Raw genomic sequence first — 18,912 nt, 5'->3', positions numbered from 1 at the left:
CTACAACTGACAGGCGGAGCATCTTTGGAGATGTTTGCCTCTTACAAAGAACTCGTTCAGCGTGCCTTGATAGGCCCCCGTGACCTCTTGGCAAAACAACAGGTTCATTCTGCACTCCACTGCTGACCTCATTGTCCCTTTGTGAAGTGAAAATCCAGCGTTGCATTCTGCTCAATGGCAGAGCGGCAGACAGCTGGGAACACGGAGCACCTCGTCCCCTCGCAGAGCCCGTCGATGAGCGCCGAGGAGGCCCCAGGCACGGGGACGACAGGACGGTGAGTCGGCACCGGCGTCCCTCGGTTCTCCACCCCCGTGTGTCTACTCGCATCTAAAAACTTGAGTGTTTACCATTGTTTTTAGGACAAACGTTGGACACCGGGGTTACACTTCCATCCTTTGAAAGGCTTTCTTCATTTACTCACTCCGTGCAGCTTACACATCTGTTTCACTTGTCAGTTATAAATGTGTTGGTTTCCACTATTTCCACTGTCCATATATTTGATTTTGAGCAATATTCTACAAGAATATTATTTTGAAAGAATCAGTAAAAAAAAACAGCACAGACGTCAACCAAATCATTATAAAAAGCCAGATTTGTTAAGACCACTATGAAAATGAGGCATTCTGTCTATTCTGGCTTTAGATGTATCATAGGGCTGCTTTTCCGTTTGTTCAGATGTGCTGCAGTTCTACCTTTGTTCCTTCCTGCGTAACACATATCGGATTGTGAGCAGGTGCTGGGCCTGGTAAGCGTAAGAGTGGCCCTCTGTATTGTTCGTTCCATGTGAGTACGTCTGGTTGAAAGAAGACATGCTGCTGTAGGCTCTGGATGTGGCTGAGTCACCTTTCGGTTACAGGTTGTCGAGCGGCGCATGTGAGTTTTGCAGAAGCAAATGTCAGAGCCGTCACCTGTCACCGACAAAACAGAACGTTATTGTGCCGGTTTAAACCCCGTTCCAGTGCATCTGAAGAGAAGCGGCCTATGGAAGAGCCTCACTGACAGGCCATCGCGCCTGTTGTGAACGGACTCCCTCGGTGAATGACAGACCGATTTTCATCAGGGTCCAGGATGACCTTAATTAAACTAGTCTGATTACACAGCAAGCTGGAAATATAGACTGAGAGCCAGCAGAGCGGTTGTCTTTGTCCGTCAGAGAATGGAGGACATTCTGTCCGTGATTGAGAACCCAGCAGCTCTCCGGGTTCCTATCAGCGTGGATCGTACTGGACCGGACCAGACCAGGACGGCCCGAGAAGACCCGGCTTGGCTGAGAGAGTCCCCAGCGCCAGACCAAGGCAGGTGTCTTATAGCAATAACATGGGGTGGAACTTTAGTGGCATGTGGTCTGGTAAATCAAACCCAAAGGGATCCTGAGGTCCCGGCTACACAGCTAGCCGCTCACTGTCGACAGTAGTGGACTTCATGTTGTGCCCATCTGACCACAGGTTGTGCCAAAGTGACGGCCCATGGGCTTTCCAGGGCACTGGCTGCAGTGTGTGTGGTCACACTGCTAACTGGTGTAGCTGTGGGTCTCTGGTTTGTAGGTAAGAAACTATTTCCATACGTATAAATGAGCAGTAAATGTCTATGTAAATTTTTTCATAGATGGTGATGTTTTAATTTGGATTCTAAACATAGGACACGACTCATTCACATACATTAATGGCAATGCAGATAGGAGTAAGCACTATAGCAGGATACAAAAGTAAGAGATGCTAAAAGGAGGAACGCACAGAAACCGGTACAACAGCTAAAGCTGTTATTCTGCCACCAGTGAAGGTCCTTGCGCAGCCCATCCCAACACAAAGTGCGGCTGGACTAGGAGAGACAAAGGAGACGTCCTTCTGCAACGTGACAGAGGAGATCTCTGTTGCAGACCACAGGAAAGGTCAGTGGGCTTTTCCTTTCTCAGCCACAAAAAGTGCTGCATGCTGTGTTGCAACACCAATCCTGATCAATTAACAGCACGTGATGCTTTACTATGCATCCCATATGTAGGGTGGCACAGTGGCACAGCAGGTGGCATTGGTGCTTCACTGCTCCTGAACTGTGGGTTTGAATCAGGCTCTGTCTGTGCTGAGTTTACATTTCACCCCTGTGTTCACAAGAGGTTTCCTTCAGGGGCTCTGATTCCTTCCATGGTCCAAAGACGTGTGTTTCAGGTCAACTGGTGAAACTAAACTGCCCGTAGTGTGTGTTTGTGAGTGTGCATGAGTGTGTGAGGGATTGCCCTGTTATGGAGTGACATCCTGTCCAGAGTGTATGCCTGCCTCACACTTTATGCTTTTAGGATCATTCTAGACCACCATGAAGCTGCACAGACTAAGTGGTTATTAATAATGGATGCATACATACCCTATACACTGGCCGTTGAACTTACAAACACACTTGGGACTAGAAGTCCATTCATAACTCAATTTGTTTATAAATTCAAAGTCACTTTTACCACTAAGTCACAATCGATAAAAACTTAATAAAATGTCATCCCTCAGTTTATTTGCTGGTTTGGTTTTGAAAAAACCTTGGATAAAACCTTAAATAAAAAAATCTTGGTAAAACATATAACGTTATTTTAATTAGCTAATTAAAATGAAAACGAATTAAAAATTACAGAAAAATAAAAAGCTGTCATTTGCACAATAAGGGGGTTATGTTCTGTAAAAGTTTTGGATAACGCTATACTTTTTCTAGAAACATTTCTGTTAATTTCGGAATGCTTTAAAATGAAGATAAATTTGAATTGATTTAAAATGAAAAATACGTTGGCCAAAAAAACTTATATAAAGCAGGTTGACTTAGTTTCATTAACGTGATTAATGTTCCTCACCTTTTTGTTGACCACAGTCAGTTACACATACAGTAATCAGACAGTAAACACTGTGAAAGGGAGTTGAATGAATGCGCTTCTACATTCCTGCTCCGGTTTACGTTTTACTGCCAACTAATGGCGGTCTGCGGAAACGCAGTTTACTTTCACTCCACGCAAAAGTTTTGGAAAACAGATAAGTGAAGAAAATGCTAATAAAAATGAATTAATAATATGGAAAAAATTATATCTTTTAAAATTTGTAGCTCAAACATTTGTAACATGAGGAGCCCCTATTAATGTCAATATGGGCCCTAACAGATCATTTCGTGGAACTGCCAGGAGAAGCAACTAAGCATTGATGGAAAATAAATCAAAACTTCTTTGCTTTCAGTTTTTCCCATTCACGATGCTGTCATCTGTACTGTTACTCGAGCAGAAGAACACCGCTGCTGTAGGAAGGGATCTTCAGCTGCTGCCTTTCAGTGTTTTACAGAATCAGCCCAGAGAACTCGCTCCTGGAGATCCAGCTGGAGAAACTCCAGACATGGCTGCCAGTGTGCTATGAGCACTGGAACTCCTCCCTGGGGACGCTGGTGTGTCGGCAGCTGGGCTACCTAAGGTGAGCTCAAGTACGCAGGTGAGCTAACTGATACACCCGTGTGTTCTTATTGCCGCTGCTGGCCGATTAAATGAAAGACCCGGTTCTTTGCAGACTAACCAAACACAAAGGTGTTCACCTGAGGGACATTGGGCCCAATTACACAGATGGTTTCCTTCAGATCACCCCTGAGCACCAAAGAAGTCTGGAGAATATATGGCAGTTCAGGTACCTTTTTGTAGTTACTCCACAAAAGGAGTGTTTAAATGAAATTAACGGTTCATTTAAATACTTTAATCTTAAATTGTTTGCTTTTTTTCTTTAGGGGAAGTTGCATTACGGGAAAAGTTATAGCTTTGAAATGTTTTGGTAAGTGGGAGTATTGAAAAAAAAAATAGAACAGCTGGGGAGGGAAAATTAAGTTTTTACAGCAAACGCAGTCCTCGGGCACACAGACTATACACGAAGACTCGCGCACTGGCGACATGGTGACTCTGTGCTTGTTTTTCTATCTCCCGAGAGTGTGGGACACGTGCCAAGCTGCCCAGGATCATTGGGGGAGATGAAGCCCGCCTGGGAAGGTGGCCCTGGCAGGTGAGCCTCTACTACAGCAATCGACACACCTGCGGAGGCGCCCTGATCACCAGTCGGTGGGTGGTCACCGCTGCACACTGCGTGCACAAGTAAGGGGATGCTCTTCAAAACATGGTTTGGCATCTTAGGTGCTTGTGACTCGTGCAAGGTCTACAGGTACAGCGCCTGTCCAATCCAGGTGTCTTTTTCTCTGAAGTTACAGGCTGCCTCAGGTTTCCAGCTGGGTTGTGTACGCTGGTATTGTGACCCGAAGTTCAGCTAAAGTAGCCCAACACAGTGGACATGTGGTGGAGAAGATCGTCTACAACAAAAACTACAACCACAAGACCCACGACAATGACATTGCCTTGATGAAGCTTAAGACCCCGCTGAATTTCACAGGTCAGAGGGCTTCTGTGGATGTGCCGCTGTACAGGCGTCTCTCTAGCTGGGTTTGGTCACTTCGTGAGAATATAAACGACACCAAATGATGCACGGCACGCTTCATTTGAGTTGAGCAATTTACATGGTTAGGTGACAGTGAAACAGTGTTCCCTCACATGTCCGGCAGATGCGGTGAAGCCAGTGTGCCTGCCAAAGTACTCGCGGGACCTCCCAGGGGGCACACAGTGCTGGATCTCGGGCTGGGGCTACACCAGCCCAGATGATGGTTGGTCACAGACTTTTGTGTGTATGTGTGAGTGCTTGGAGGGGGCCTTATGTATTTGCTATGCTATTTTGGCTACCTCGGTATGATTTTTATTTATTATATGCTCTTTTTCAAGTCTGCAATGAGACAAATGTCACTGGGTATGAAAATAAATGTATAACACATTGACTAAATGTTATCATAGTGTTAAAGTTTTGCTCAGCCTTGACGCTAAGAGCCAAATGAGGAAGAGGGTCCATCTGTGTTAATTTCTCTTGTTTGTCCCTCTCTGCAGTTCATATTCCTGACACGCTCAGGGAGGCTCCGGTGCCACTGATAAGCACAAAGAAATGCAATAGTTCCTGCATGTACAATGGTGAGATAACTGCCAGGATGCTTTGCGCTGGGTACACTGAAGGAAAGATGGATGCGTGCCAGGCGAGTTCTCTCCAACGTCCGTCAGGACAACAGTGGAATTTTTCTAAAGTCTGCTTTTCAATGAAAGCATAAATGGTCATCATACTGTATTTAGTCTGTTTCTGTGATTATTTATTTATTTTTTTTCCCCATCTGTGTGGTTGCCACTTTTGTCTAAGGCAACCTTTTCCCTGTGAATACTGAATACAAAACGGAAATTTAAAAAAACATGTTTTTAACCTCTCAGTGAAAGAGCAGGTTCACTTGGATCTAAGTGGACCACAGGCTATTGTTAAGGTTGAAGATGAGTGTGGGTTTGTGTGCCATTTCCAGGGAGACAGTGGTGGACCCCTGGTATGTCAAGATGAAAATGTGTGGAGGCTTGTCGGTGTGGTTAGCTGGGGGACAGGCTGTGCTGAGCCCAATCACCCTGGCGTATACACCAAGGTGGCTGAGTTCCTGGGCTGGATATATGATATGATCGAGGTAAAACACATTTCCATAACCAATCATACTTTTCTCTTAGATGTATATCGCTTTGGAGAAAAGAGTCTGCTAAATGAGTAAATGTAAATAAATGTAATTATTGTGGTTCGGGCTCAGGTAAAGCCTGGGCTAACTGCCTTTCATCAACAGCTGAATAGCTTTATCCTCAGTTTTTCTCCAGCTATCTAGATTTTACTTATCTGCTTCATTTGACATCTGATATGCCTTTTGCTGCAGGATGATATGCCGTGATGCATGTTGCTTTTTCGGTCCTGATGTCAGAGTCACTAAAGAGAGAAGGAGGAGAGAGGGAACTACGGGAGACCTCACTGAGCCAACGGGACTCCACTGCTACCTATAGTGACATCAGTTGCTGGGATGAAGAAGTGGTCTCAGACATGTTCTACACTGCTCCTGGGCTGTTTCCTCCAACATACAGTGGTCTCATTACATCTACATGTACATTTATGCATTTAGCACATACTTTTCTCCAAAGTGGCAGACAGCTAATGGTAAACAGAGTAAATATCATTTTGAATATTCATGCTTTATAAAATTTTGGGCAAAATACCTATGGAAACGTATCAAGTATACTAAGCACAAAGCAGACATAAGGCACTCGGTTTCATTTTTAAATGTACCTCGGATAATTAAAGTGCTCATTGGTTGTGGTGAAAGCTGGACTTTAACTGCTGTATGTATATACAATGTAATAGTATTTTATATTTATATTCAAACAAGAATTGTACATTTACAATACATGATCATGCCATTTTATTTATCATCAAAGTCTGTTTTTTATATTCTAAGACAGTTTTAACTGTGGAAATACAGATTTTTAAAGTAGTATCCAGTTTATTTTCTTATTATAAACGTTATCAGCTATGAGAATATTTAGAAATACTGTGTGTATGTATCATGGTACATTTTTGATTTTTGCGAGACCAATTTGGCAATTAAACCGGTTTTTACAATGTTCTTCGCACTCCCAATCATGTTGTCTTCCGTCAAAATTAACAGATGTATAAAACAAGGGAACAGCAGAAAAAATGCTGAAGAAACGCATAATATGCACCACCAATCCATTTTCCACGAAATTATCATTATTTTGATAAACATGATTAAAACCACGGACATGCCCACAGTACTAAGGGGACACGTGTCCCTCGCGCAGCCTCATTCCCCTCCGCTTGCTCGTTTCCATGGAAACGTGAAACACACGGCAGAGCCCGCGTAGGAGACGTGTTAAAGGTAAGAGTTGTGAACATTATTCGACGAATAAGCGTAAGCGGAAATTCGTGGTTTAATGTGTAATATCGTGTCGATGCAGATGCAGCGGCTGCTTTAGTTGCCAGTTTGATGCACCGCGCGCGCAAACGCAGATTCATTCCTTCGGCGGACACGTCGTAAGTTACCGGTTACGTACGTGCGCGTTACCTGGCTGGTCTGGAGGAATTCCTAAAAAATTCCTGACTATGAGGACTAGTTGACATAGTATCTACCTGCTGAGCAAGAATGTGTTTTCATTTTCAGCTGATCAGTGAGTGAAACAAGAAGCGCCAACAACTGTAAAGTTAAAGGTGTCATGGGGGGGCGGGGGGGGGGGGGTCCTGCTCTGTTAACTTCATGAAGGTAGTTTCCCTTAATTACTACAGTACAGTAAATAGGTTAATAATTGCTAAAGTGATTATATATGTCACCTTAAGCAATGCAGTCTTTTATATAAAGGTTACTATTAACATACTAGTAATGTAGTTGTGACAGTATTGAATTAATGTAATTACAGTGTTGCTTCAAAGTATGTGAATCCTGTAGGGATGGTCATTATTCTCGTGTAAAATATTAAAAAAAAAAACTTATAACATCCATCCATCCATCTTCCTCCGCTTATCCGGGGCCGGGTCGCGGCCGCGACTTATAACATCTAAATCTTAAATATTAAAATAAACTTATAAAATGAATATATAGTTATCGTTTACACACCTGATTGTACATACCGACTTGGTTTAACTAGTGCAACTTGTGGTTCACTTATTTTTGCACCTGCACTACTTCCGTTTCTCTACTACACACGATTTCCTCTAATCCAACAAATGAAATTGCTCATTACGCACCTATTATGTCAGATGGGACAGACTGCTTCTGATTAAATAACATTTGCTGGTTAAAACTAAGGGACACAAAGGATTCATATACTTTCAAGCAGCACTATATACAAGACAAGCATCAGTTCAGTTTGCACCTGCATCCTTATCCAGCATAATTAAAATGGCAGCCCAGTGCCAAGAAGCCACCCTGCAACAGGTAGAGCAGCTGTGGGCCATGCTGGATGACATGTTGCAGAGCGACCCAGAGAGCTACCGTACCTTCATCCAGCACCAGCTGAAGGAGGGAGCGGATCTCTACTCACCTCCTCAACCAAACTACTGCCTGCGGACTAGGATACTGGTACAGTACTACACACAAACTTACCTCCCATGGAAAAGCAAGACAGGTAAATCACACCTGTCTCAGTAACCCACCATTCCCTAATTTTCAGTCAGACAAAACAAAGACGAGCTTGCCCTGTGGCTTTGGAAGTCTGTGACTGGCCCGCTTGTGGGGCAGAGGGTAACAAATCCTTTCTGTGTTTAACAGGAACCGGAGGAGGGGTGGCTGTACATTAATGTGTGTGGCTGGAGGCGGGTCCCTCCACCACAGTCTCCATCACACCCAGTCCCTTTGTTTGGAGGAAGGCTAGAGACTGTCACTGAAGGCCAGGGTATGACTTTTCCTATCTCTAGAAATACATAAACAACACATTGTAAAGACACTGATTTCAGGGATCTTCTGGGATCTCTGTGGGCCACAAATCTGCTCCCAGTTCCTTGCCAATGTCAATATTGTTTGTTGAGTCATGCAGTTTCCAGCTTCAACTCCCTTCCTCAGATACATACCACGTGCTGGATGTCGCCTTCAACCCTGAGGTTATACACGAAGCAGTGGAGGATGGAGAGGATGGTCAGCTTCCCCAGCTGGCTCTGAGTTATGCCCAGCAGCAGCACAAATTACGTTTGTCCGAGCACTACACACTTGACAGTGCCAGCCTGAAGGGCAGCTTGAAAAGCTTATGGCACCGCCTGACCTTCCTTCAGAAGCCCACTGACCCAGGTATGATGTGCCTCCATGTGTGACCACTGCAAGTTTCAGATTTCCAAAGATCAGAGCTCTTTCAGTTAGACTAGAACCTGAATTTCCATGCTCTGTGTCACTGTGTTCATGAGAGTGCTCTATAAAAACTAATTGAACTGAACTGAACTGAGGCAGCACGGTGGTCCAGTGGTACAGTGGATGCCTCACGGTCTCAAAGGGATGATGTAGGTTTGAGCCATGCTTAGTCTGCGTGGAGTTTGTATATTTACCCTGTGTTTGTGTGGGTTTCCTCCAGTTACTCTTTTTTTCTGACAAGACGTGTTTCAGGTGGCTTGGTGAGTCGAAATATTCAGTAGTGTGTGAATGTCTGAGAAACTTTGTGTGTGTGTGGCTCCCTGTAATGAAATAGGCTCTGGACTGATGGGACCCTGACTAAGGTGAATGAAAAAAGAATTGATTTAATTGAAAGAAGTCATTCTTTCAGGTTTGACTCAAATGTATCTCTTAAATTCCATGATTAAATGCATGATTCATAAGAACAAAAGCACATTAAAACTGTGGAATTGAAAGTAATGAAAGTTTATGGTCTTGTTTCAAACCAGAAGGATCTTTACCACACGGCCACTCTCCAGGTCCTACCCTCCTCCAGCAGATCTCAACCCTGCGAGGAAGGCAGACGGAGAACGGCGATGACTTTGCTGTAGCCCTGACAGCCCAACAACAGGACAGGCTGAAGGGAAAAGCTCTGATTCAAGTTATCTCCAGCACGGAGACTACACAGCCTCGACAGCCGGACCATGAGCTCACCCTAGTGGCTGGTCCAGATGGGTCACCAATGCGTGTTCACTTGACCGTACACCTACCTGGTGTTCACTCTGTATCTGAGTGCCAGCTCAGTATTTCCCAGGTGCTCACCCTCACTTATTTACATTATACATTTATTCATTTAGCAGACACTTTTCTCCAAAGTGGCATACATCTCAGAGAAAATTACGACTGTATTACATCAACACCATCATCAAAAAGTAGCAATGCATTTAAAGGATTCCCAGTTTATGTTCCATGGTTTAGTCATATACCCACACACATTGTCTGAAGTCAAGTCAAGTCAAGTCAAGCTTTATTGTCATTCCACTACATGTGTGGACATACAGTGGGACGAAATGTCGTGTCTCGCAGGACCACGGTGCTGTGTAAAATAAGCATAAATATAAACATGCAACACTAGACCTAAGGACAGCTTTTAGACCTACATAACTAATTTACTAAGTCGATAATCTGAAATTAGTGCAAATATACATATACTATAAACAGTTAACTATACAATACAAGTACTTACATAATAACTGTGCAGTAGAGGTATAAGCTGAAGCCGCTTATCTCAAGCGGGGTTGCGGCAAACCAGAGCGTAACCCGGCAACCAAGGGCGTAAGGCCGGAGGGGGAGGGGACGCACCCAGGACGGGACGCCAGTCCGTCACAAGGCGCCCCAAACGGGACTCGACCCCCAGACTCACCAGAGAGCAAGACCCGGTCAAACCCACTGCGCCACCACACCCCCCTAGTCATATACCAGTAGCTGTAAATAAAAGTAGCTTACATAGTATGTAGGTTTACATCATCTCTTTGATCTGCAGGCATCCCTGGATTTACTAAATCCTTTTGTCCAAAATTTAAGCATAACAGCTCTTAGCTTTTGATACCCAAATTTCAGTTTATGGAAGAAAAATCAGTGTAACGAAATTTGTCTCACACTTGTCCAAAACATTTTAAAAGCTGCATGAATGAAGAGAAGGTGCAATAATGTACTGTAGCTCACATATCTGCATCCACATCTGTCTGTTGGTATATTAGGAATGTCGGATCGTTGCTTTAAGAGAGTAGGGCATAATGGGGAGTGTATGAAATCTGAAGTTGTGTCTGTTGGCTATATTGACTGTGTTATTTAATTGAATGACTGTGGAGACAGCAGAGCAATTAGCAGGAAAAGTTTAGTTGCCATTTTTTTGGGTTATGTATGTATTTTTGCAGCAGTGTACAGTTTTAGAAAGTTGTTCACAATATCTGCATCGTTTTCAGGAACAGATTAATTTCGTAATTTGAGGGATGCCTGTACTGTATTTGACACTTTCCTGATTCTTCACCCACAGTGACACTTGGATTCAAGATTGTTGAAGTAAAATGTTGGGTTTACTTGTTAGAGCACAGAGGGCTTAAGCAGGTAATCGGGAGTCATGGTATCTGGACACCCAGACGCATGTGCAGAGCAACTAGATGCAGAGCATATGTATGTGTAGAGTAATGTACATGCAGAGGTGTGTTCTAGAGTCATAGCAACCAGGCATGTGTTGATGTCTTGCCTCTCTGTTGCATTACACAATGAGGCTCAGTACATTTCTTCGTGATCTTGTGCTGCTACATTTATAGTGTTACCTTGTAGTGTTTATGTAAGGTGTGGTCAGCCTTGGTCCTGGAGGGGTGTTTTTGCTTCATTTCAGCACTTAAGTGCTTTTCTGAAACAAACATTAGGTCACAGCTGGTGTTTCTTGGTATAAGCTAAGCAGCCCTTGACTGTTTTGTGCTCTATCCAGTACGGATCCATACTGTGGGTGTAACCAGATAACCCTTACTCTTGTGTTCAGGATGACGTTGTGGTGGAGGTAGAGGACCTGTATCACTTTCACTTACCTCTCCCAGTGGTGGTGAAGGAGGAAGAAGCCACTGCCATTTTCAAGAAGAAGAAACAGACGTTGTTTGTGTCTATGCCTGTGCTGTGATCACTCTGCTGGCTCTGTGCAGAGTAGCCTCCACCAGCAATGACACCCTTCTCTGCTCCTTTCCTCTTTCCTCTTGTTGGCAAATGCTACAGAATAATCACTAAGAGTAAAGGAAAAAAAAAAGAAGTGACTCTGTAGTATTTTATTATAATTCACAGCTCATTGTCTTCTCTTATTCTCTGTCTTAAAACTTAAAACTGGGTTAACATCAAGCCAGTTATAGGGACTTACCCATGTGCAAATAAAAATGCTTATAAATAAAAATGTTTTGCATACTTTGTTGAAAACTGCATCCACTGAAATTTCATTTTCAGGTAAAAGTATTATTATCTGTTACAACTAGAGTTATAACAAACGTAGTTGCTACAATATCACTGTATTGTACCGTACTACACTATAGCTGCTACTGCTATCTACTGTGTGTAAAATGTTAAATAACTTCTGTAAAGAGGTTATAGAGAAGTTCCCCATGCTGGTGGGACCATGCAATCCCAGATACTGTAAATATTATTGTAGAATGCAGTGGGTTACAGAGTAATGCAAAAGACCCAGTCGCTCAGTGACTCACTCTTACGAACAGTGGAAGAAGACACTGCGGTGACCATAAGTGGTCCTTACAACCACATGGAAGACAAGAAGCTCACATGAGGAATGGTCTTCCCATCTAAAATGTTCATACTTTGGTGCTCCTATGGGATTCAAGGTGTTGCCCATTGTTAATTGCTAATCATGTAGTGACAGGTGCCATGATGGCACAGTGAGTAGTGCTGCTGTCTCACAATGCCTGGGTGGTGTGAGAGGATGTGGGTTCAATCTCTACTCAGTCTGGGTGGAGTTTGCATGTTCTCCCTGTGTCTGTGTGGGTTTCCTCCCACAGTCCAAACACATGTTGTTCAGCTTCACCAATAGTGTGTGACAGAGAGAGTGTGTTCCACTGATGTATGGATGAGTGACACAGTGTATCTAGCAATGTAAGTCACCTTGGTGAACAAGGTGTATGGGCTGAGAACACACAGCTCATTGGAAGTCTCTTTGGAAAAAGCATCTGCTAATAAGTAATGTTAATTACTGTGTATAAACAATGTCAGCAAATCGACCTTGTATTCTGCTTTGTCTCCATAAAACGTTACACACGCACACATTTTCAGAACCGGCTTGTCCCACACGGGGTCGCGGGGAACCGGAGCCTACCCGGCAACACAGGGCGTAAGGCCGGAGGGGGAGGGGACACACCCAGGAGGGGACGCCAGTCCGTCACAAGGCACCCCAAGCGGGACTCGAACCCCAGACCCACCGGAGAGCAGGACCGTGGTCCAACCCACTGCGCTACCGCACCCCCTCTAAAACATTACAATATATTATAAATTGTGCGTTTAGTTCTGTAAATCTCACACTGTTTTTGACACCGAGGAACTACAGTCTGCCATCACATTCTCACACGTACTCTTTATACGGATATTTTAATTTTCCTCCATCATTTCTTGTGGGTACTGCCCAAAGGAATTTGATTGACACCAGCTTTGCCCAATAAGAAAACAAATATTCGGTGCCCAATGAACTCCCGGTAGGCGGGGCAATGCCTGACACGTGGTTCCGCAACGTTCAAGCCGAGAGGAAGTGTGGTCTTGTTCTGTTACTGGATACCTACCTGTAAACATTAGTCTGATCAGAGGGTAAGACTTATTTATATATATCACATTCTTTAAATTTATAATCAAAATTAGTCACTCCATGGATGCGAGTACATTTAAAAGGTGAGAAAACGCACCAGAACGTTTCCAAGTAAGGGGAAGTAGTCTTGGACGTTTGCTGTTAGCCTAGGGCTAAGCAGCTTGTCCGTTACTTACTACTTTAGTTTAGTTAAACCTTGAACACTTAAAAAAATGACTTGTGTTGTGCTCGAAAACACAGTGAACAGGCCGTGGGACGTAACTTTTTTCCCCCTGTAAACATATCATACTTGTCGTCCACGTAATCATCTCACTACTGACATGATGATTGTGACAATAATATTATTGTATAACAACTGACATTACCGGTACTAAACTAGGAACTGGAACGGTTCTGAACGTAGCTGAAGTCTGTGAACTGCTTTCATACTTTATATCCATAATATACCATGTATTTAGTAACAGGGGTCTTCCTCATCTATTATTACCCTCTTACTGATTGTCTTCTTATCCAGTTAGTCTAATTAACTGCACTGTATGCTGTGTTTCAACAGATTTTACAGAATATTTCTTTCTTAATTTCTAAAGACACCAGGTGGCGAAGTGGTTAGAGATGTCGCCTTATATGTGGCCCAGCGTGCAGCACTAGTGTCCCGCAGCACCTGCCAGGTGACCTGGGCTATACAGTTTGACATGGATTCAGTCTATGCAGTTTGTGTGGAGAAAAGCATCTGCTAATGAATGAACGTGAATGGAAACATAGTTAGAACATGCTGCTGTTTTTGTAGATAAATTACTGTAAAGTCACTCATTCATTGTAAGCTGCTGTGGACAAATGCTGAAGGTTTTCAGCTGCAATTACTGTATGCGGTGAAACACTACAGAATTCTGAACTCTTTATTGGTAGTATATAGAATACTGGAATTGGTTGCGGTTTGGCACCAAAAATGAAACGCACAGATGTAATAATTGGGATCCTGCTGTGCGGAGGCCTTTTTCTGTTTCATGGTCTACCCCAGCCCTGCTCCTTAAGAGCTGCAAATATATATTAAAATATGTATTTATATATAAGGGTATATGTGTTGCCGGGTAGGCTCCGGCCCCCCGCGACCCCGCATGGGACAAGAGGTTCAGAAAATGTGTGTGTGTATATATATAAGGGTATATTTACACCTGAAATTTCAGATGACAAGACTTCTCTTATAAAGAGATACACCAGTAAAGCTGTTAAATGAGGTAAAGCAAAAACCAGTGTAACAAGAGTATACTATGGCCTTTGAGGATCAGGGTTGGTCAGCCAATCTATACATATTGTGCATATCTTTATGTGTACATCTTTCTCTGTTTAGGGGTCATCATGTCCCGAATGCCCATGGGTAAGGTTTTACTACGAAATGTGATTCGACACACAGATGCACACAATAAGGTTTGTATTCACTTATGCTGCTAATTAATGCCTTGCTTCCATACAAGCTGTATACTAAATGTGGCTGGAGGGGCCTTTACTGGTGAATTGCATAAATAGCCAAAATCTCTATCGTGTTATGTTTGTGTTGTGCCTGTGTTTTGGACTAAGATTCAGGAAGAGTCGGAGATGTGGAAACTACGCGATATGGAGAAGCAGGCCCAGGAACACTCAATTCATGGAAGAACCTACGATGCACACCTGGCCAGGTGGGGTAGGCCCCTCTGTATGTGTGGTATATTTTACTGTGAGACATATGTGACTGAATGTCATGTGTACCCAGAGGAAGCATGCACTGTGACCGAGTGCTGGAGGAGGGGCCAGTGTCTGCACGTGACCGGCTTGGACACGTCTCTGAGAGAGAAGAGCGGGAGGCACGCTACTGGACACGTAAACTATATGAATTTGAGGCCAATGATCCTGACAGGTGCTTGTCACATAACATCTTAACGTGATCTCATGTGGTAAGAGTAAGGCAGATGCTGAATGGTATTACTTTGCCTGTTTCAGGTGGGGGCATAGTGGTTTTAAGGAACTCTACCCTGAGGAATTTCAGACAGATGGGTAAGGTCACATTAAAATCACTGCTCCCGTCATAACTGCAACATCTTTTTTTTTATTTGCAATCAGAGAAATCAGTGGGATTCTTGATAAATGTTTATGTTAGCAGAATAAAGTACCATATAACCTTCCATTTCTGGGAACTGGGGGGAAAAATACATCCACTTGTATTCCTCTAGTACGATATGTTGTAAGTGTAACTGAGCAAGTGTGATACACAGAGTGCAGTACATCATCCATGGTGTTATGCTGTTAATACTTGTGCAGAATATCCTATTTTAAGACTTAGCCAAGTGTTTCAAGTGAGTCAGGCAGTTTGGTCCTTTTTGTTTTTTCATATTTTTTCTCTTTTCCTTTAACCTGATGGTTTTTTCCTTTTTCCAGAGAGAAAGAATGCAGCGATGATGAGAATGTGCAGCACCAAAAGAGAAAGGGCAAGGCCAGCCTGGAATCGTCAGACAAACATAAGCACTCCAAGAAGTCCTCCAGGAAGAAGAAGAAAAAAAAGAAGAAAAGGAAACGGGCTGGAGGGTCAGAAGTTGATGGGAGCAGTAGTGAGGAGGAGGGCCACAAGCCCAAGCGGCGGAAACGAAGCAGCGGAAAGGCCAAGCATAGGAGGAAGAAAAGAGAGAAGCAAAGAGAGAGGAAAGACAATGGCAGCACTGCAGACAGTGACTCAGAGGAAGGCAAAGAGAAACAGATCTGTATACCCAGGAAACGAGCAAAGGAGGCTACAGGCAGCCCTGAGCCTGTCGGACAGCCGCAGAGGAAGCGGAGAAACTGGAAAGTGACTAATGAGGAGAAGTCAGAGGACAGCTCTGAGGACTGACTACAGAGGCATTCGTGCCAGTGATGGCTCCTGCTTCTGTCAGTCTTCAAACCTGGAGAGCTGAAGTGCACCGCAGCAGTGCTGCTGGAGGAGCCAGAACGCCGGAGTTCGCACTCACTTCATGTGTGTCTACTCGATTATGGTCAGAGGTTCATGAGCTCCTCGTGTCTGGAAATAATTTCAAACCAGGTACATGAATACTGTTGAAGTAAACTGGTATTCATGGGTGCAAACTGCAATATCAGGATTTTTTTTTTTTTTTTTTAAACCAATACTGGGTTTGCAACTATATCTCCACCAAAACTAGACCAGGGTTCTTCCTCCCTGTGAGACTTTTAAATAAACTACAACAATTAGAAAGATTTGGAACTTGTACCTATTAATGACTTGTGTATGGTCATTGATATTTTATAGACACTGATGCAAATGGTGAGATCTATATGTCCCATTTTTTATTTTTTACATATATTTAACTTTTATAAATTATTAGTAGCCAGTGTTTTCAAAAATAAAGCCAGATTTCCTCAATGATCAGGTGATTGAGTGTTGCATATTAATACATTTACCTGATGCTTTTCTTCAAAGTGACAGTGTTAAGCAACTTATACAAGTAGTGCTGGTGTGAGAGGACATGGGTTCGATCCCCTCTCAGTCTGTGTGGAGTTTATATGTTCTCCCCGTGTCTGTGTGGGTTTCTTCCATTTTCCTCCCACAGTCCAGACAGGTTCTGCTTCAACCACAGTGTGTGAGTGACAGAAAGAGTGTGTTCCACTGATATATGGATAAGTGACCCATTGTAACTAGTGTATCTAGCAGTGTAAGTCACCTTGGTGAACAAGGTGTGTGGGCTGATAACACTACATAGAGTTCATTGTAAGTCGCTTTGGAGAAAAGCATCTGCTAAATAAATAAATGCATGCATGTATACTCATTCATACAGGTGGATCATTTTTACTGGAGCAATTTAGGGAAAGTACCTTACTCAAAGGGTACAAAAGCAGTAGTTCAAATCTGGGACCTGAGTCCAAAAGCAGAAGCTGTTCAATCAGCGGTCTTAAAAATACACCTAAAAAATGATTTTTTCCACCCCTGAACAGTTTAAACTGATAGATATTCCACAAACAATCCAGGCATTGGTGATATATTTTTAGGTTATATTCTATGATCTCTTTGTTGTGTGCTAGAGGAACCTGCCGTGATACATCACGTCCTAAGCAGAGAAAAGGAGGGTCCCTTGTCGGCAATGATCTGAACTACATTTCCCAGAAAGCCCTTAAGTCGCCTCCACGCAATGCATAAGTGTGAACATTAGAGGGCAGCATGGGAGTGTTCGCGCTAATTAAATTTAGGCGCTTGAGCTCCAAAAGTCATTCAGTTGAAAGGACCTTTTTCTACAGAAATCTCCACCTGTTGGAATACATATCGTAAAATCATGTGATAATCTCACTTCATGTACTCTTATGTTATATTTGTTTGGGTGGAAAAGGTCAGTTTAATGTGAAATCACAGCTTAAAACTGCTGGCTGGGTGGACTACTTTGAATCAATGCCTATCAAACATCAGTTGTGATATAATGTGGTATGTTCAGAAATCAGCATATATGGATGAAATGCACAAACTAGAACTACCTGTTTTGAGCTATTAACGGTGTTTGGAAAGCTTGTGTTAAAAAGAAAAAAGCCGAAAGGTATGGTCCAAGACATCTGTCCTCATTGTTTATCTATATAAATTAATAAGCCTCAGAGCTCTTAAACAATTATGTTATCCTGATTAATTATCTGGCACACCTTGCTTAATACATAGTGACCTGAAAAATGCAGGCACCAGCTGTTAAAATTATTTCATGCTTACTCTGAGTTCAGGGGGGAAAGGCATGGTGCATCATCAAGTGTCTTGCCTGCTTCTGGGGCAGTTTGTCCACAGCAGGCGTCTAATTGTCTTCTCTACAGCCATCTCTCCAGGTGCCAAGCCTTAGCAAATCCCAGGAAAGCTGTTATTCACAAAACACCGGGGAAGGAGTTGAAAGGCAGGCAAGGAGCACAGAACAGAGGACTTGGGGGGAGGGGACTAAAAAATGGTCTAACATTTAATAAGGCCAGCGGTGGAAAATGTGAGAGGGCTGTCTAAGGGGAACGGGCATACGGTCAATTTCAAGCAGGCGTAGATCAGAGACAGCCTGTTGTGAGCAAGGAATGTTTGACGTCATTTGCTGTGGCCTCCAGCTACTTGATTAATATCAGGTGACTGCTCCTTGCCCCTTCCATAACTTCATTCTTCTCATGTAGTGGCTTTTTAAAGACTGACTCGGTTTCAATTTTAAAAAATAGCTACAGATTAAATAATTTCTCATTTCCACAGTATTTAGCCTTTTTCATTTTTAACCTTTCCCATCACCTTTTAGCTGACTTGTTTTTCCTCCAGCTCCAGAAAAGAATGCCTTTGCTGACTGACAATAAACCTTATGGCAGCACTAAGGCATGAATTCAGACTTATTTGAGCTGTAAGGTCTACTAAGATTAATTCTGAGAAGTTCTCAGGTATGCAGTATCTTATTTCTACCCATTATAGTAAGTACATTCGAACCCTAATAAAATGCAATCAATCCTTTCATTAAACTTGCATCAGTTAAATATCATCACATTTATATTACATTTATTTATTTAGCAGATGCTTTTTTTCCAGAGCAACTTCCAATGAACTATGTAGTGTTATCAGCCTACACACCTTATTCACCATGTAACTTACACTGCTAGATACACTACTTACACTGGGTCACTCATCCATACATCAGTGGAACACACTCTCTCTGTGTCAGGTATACACTATGGATGAACCTGAACAGCATGTCTTTGGACTGTGGGAGGAAACCAGAGCACCCGGAGGAAACCCACGCAGACATGGGGGAGAACATGCCAACTCCACACAGATTGAGCGGGGATCGAACCC

The 18,912-nt window shown here is 43.1% G+C and overlaps 3 protein-coding genes across 7 annotated transcripts; all 3 read left to right on the top strand.

The window, feature by feature from the left end:
- tmprss5 (transmembrane serine protease 5) lies at positions 1-6,173 on the top strand. The gene is made up of 13 exons (XM_018742737.1): positions 1-275; positions 858-1,296; positions 1,447-1,545; positions 1,776-1,889; positions 3,294-3,429; positions 3,523-3,636; positions 3,734-3,777; positions 3,929-4,091; positions 4,199-4,383; positions 4,553-4,651; positions 4,926-5,068; positions 5,381-5,533; positions 5,771-6,173. Exons 2-13 carry the CDS (start codon positions 1,158-1,160, stop codon positions 5,783-5,785), a joined length of 1,404 nt encoding a protein of 467 aa, XP_018598253.1. The 5' UTR covers positions 1-275; positions 858-1,157; the 3' UTR covers positions 5,786-6,173.
- Positions 6,174-6,548: 375 nt separating this feature from the next.
- pih1d2 (PIH1 domain containing 2) lies at positions 6,549-11,597 on the top strand. 3 transcript variants are annotated; one of them, XM_018742761.2, is made up of 7 exons: positions 6,551-6,784; positions 6,864-6,939; positions 7,792-7,981; positions 8,171-8,294; positions 8,462-8,683; positions 9,268-9,572; positions 11,307-11,597. In XM_018742761.2, the coding sequence occupies exons 2-7, from the start codon at positions 6,893-6,895 to the stop codon at positions 11,439-11,441; spliced, it is 1,023 nt and encodes a 340-aa protein (XP_018598277.1). In that variant the 5' UTR covers positions 6,551-6,784; positions 6,864-6,892; the 3' UTR covers positions 11,442-11,597. The 3 variants fall into 3 exon arrangements, with proteins under 3 accessions (XP_018598276.2, XP_018598278.2, XP_018598277.1); XM_018742760.2 differs by lacking the exon at positions 11,307-11,597 and having other exon boundaries at positions 6,549-6,784; positions 9,268-9,779; XM_018742762.2 differs by lacking the exons at positions 6,864-6,939; positions 11,307-11,597 and having other exon boundaries at positions 6,549-6,784; positions 9,268-9,779.
- A 1,439-nt stretch (positions 11,598-13,036) lies between these two features.
- nkapd1 (NKAP domain containing 1) lies at positions 13,037-16,218 on the top strand. 3 transcript variants are annotated; one of them, XM_018742753.2, is made up of 7 exons: positions 13,039-13,114; positions 13,700-13,780; positions 14,461-14,537; positions 14,688-14,785; positions 14,860-15,003; positions 15,087-15,140; positions 15,522-16,218. In XM_018742753.2, the coding sequence occupies exons 3-7, from the start codon at positions 14,469-14,471 to the stop codon at positions 15,964-15,966; spliced, it is 810 nt and encodes a 269-aa protein (XP_018598269.1). In that variant the 5' UTR covers positions 13,039-13,114; positions 13,700-13,780; positions 14,461-14,468; the 3' UTR covers positions 15,967-16,218. The 3 variants fall into 3 exon arrangements, with proteins under 3 accessions (XP_018598268.1, XP_018598269.1, XP_018598270.1); XM_018742754.2 differs by lacking the exon at positions 13,039-13,114 and adding an exon at positions 13,181-13,195; XM_018742752.2 differs by lacking the exon at positions 13,700-13,780 and having other exon boundaries at positions 13,037-13,114.
- Positions 16,219-18,912: the final 2,694 nt, after the last annotated feature.

The sequence above is a fragment of the Scleropages formosus genome, chromosome 10 (genome assembly GCF_900964775.1).
Source record: "Scleropages formosus chromosome 10, fSclFor1.1, whole genome shotgun sequence".
In the NCBI taxonomy this organism is placed as follows: Eukaryota; Metazoa; Chordata; class Actinopteri; order Osteoglossiformes; family Osteoglossidae; genus Scleropages; species Scleropages formosus.
The sequence above is the reverse complement of the archived record's forward strand: the minus strand, read 5'-3'. Positions and strand labels throughout refer to the sequence as shown.

Excerpts from the sequence above, each read along its gene's own strand:
- tmprss5 (XM_018742737.1), top strand. The coding sequence starts at position 1,158 with ATGGAGGACATTCTGTCCGTGATTGAGAACCCAGCAGCTCTCCGGGTT. Across the intron at positions 1,546-1,775 it reads TGTGGGTCTCTGGTTTGTAG|TGAAGGTCCTTGCGCAGCCC; the intron begins GTAAGAAACTAT and ends TTCTGCCACCAG. Across the intron at positions 3,430-3,522 it reads CGGCAGCTGGGCTACCTAAG|ACTAACCAAACACAAAGGTG; the intron begins GTGAGCTCAAGT and ends GGTTCTTTGCAG.
- pih1d2 (XM_018742760.2), top strand. The coding sequence starts at position 6,893 with ATGCACCGCGCGCGCAAACGCAGATTCATTCCTTCGGCGGACACGTC. Across the intron at positions 7,982-8,170 it reads GCCTGCGGACTAGGATACTG|GAACCGGAGGAGGGGTGGCT; the intron begins GTACAGTACTAC and ends TGTGTTTAACAG. Across the intron at positions 8,684-9,267 it reads TCAGAAGCCCACTGACCCAG|AAGGATCTTTACCACACGGC; the intron begins GTATGATGTGCC and ends GTTTCAAACCAG.
- nkapd1 (XM_018742752.2), top strand. The coding sequence starts at position 14,469 with ATGTCCCGAATGCCCATGGGTAAGGTTTTACTACGAAATGTGATTCGA. Across the intron at positions 14,538-14,687 it reads ACACAGATGCACACAATAAG|ATTCAGGAAGAGTCGGAGAT; the intron begins GTTTGTATTCAC and ends TTTTGGACTAAG. Across the intron at positions 15,004-15,086 it reads GAGGCCAATGATCCTGACAG|GTGGGGGCATAGTGGTTTTA; the intron begins GTGCTTGTCACA and ends TGCCTGTTTCAG.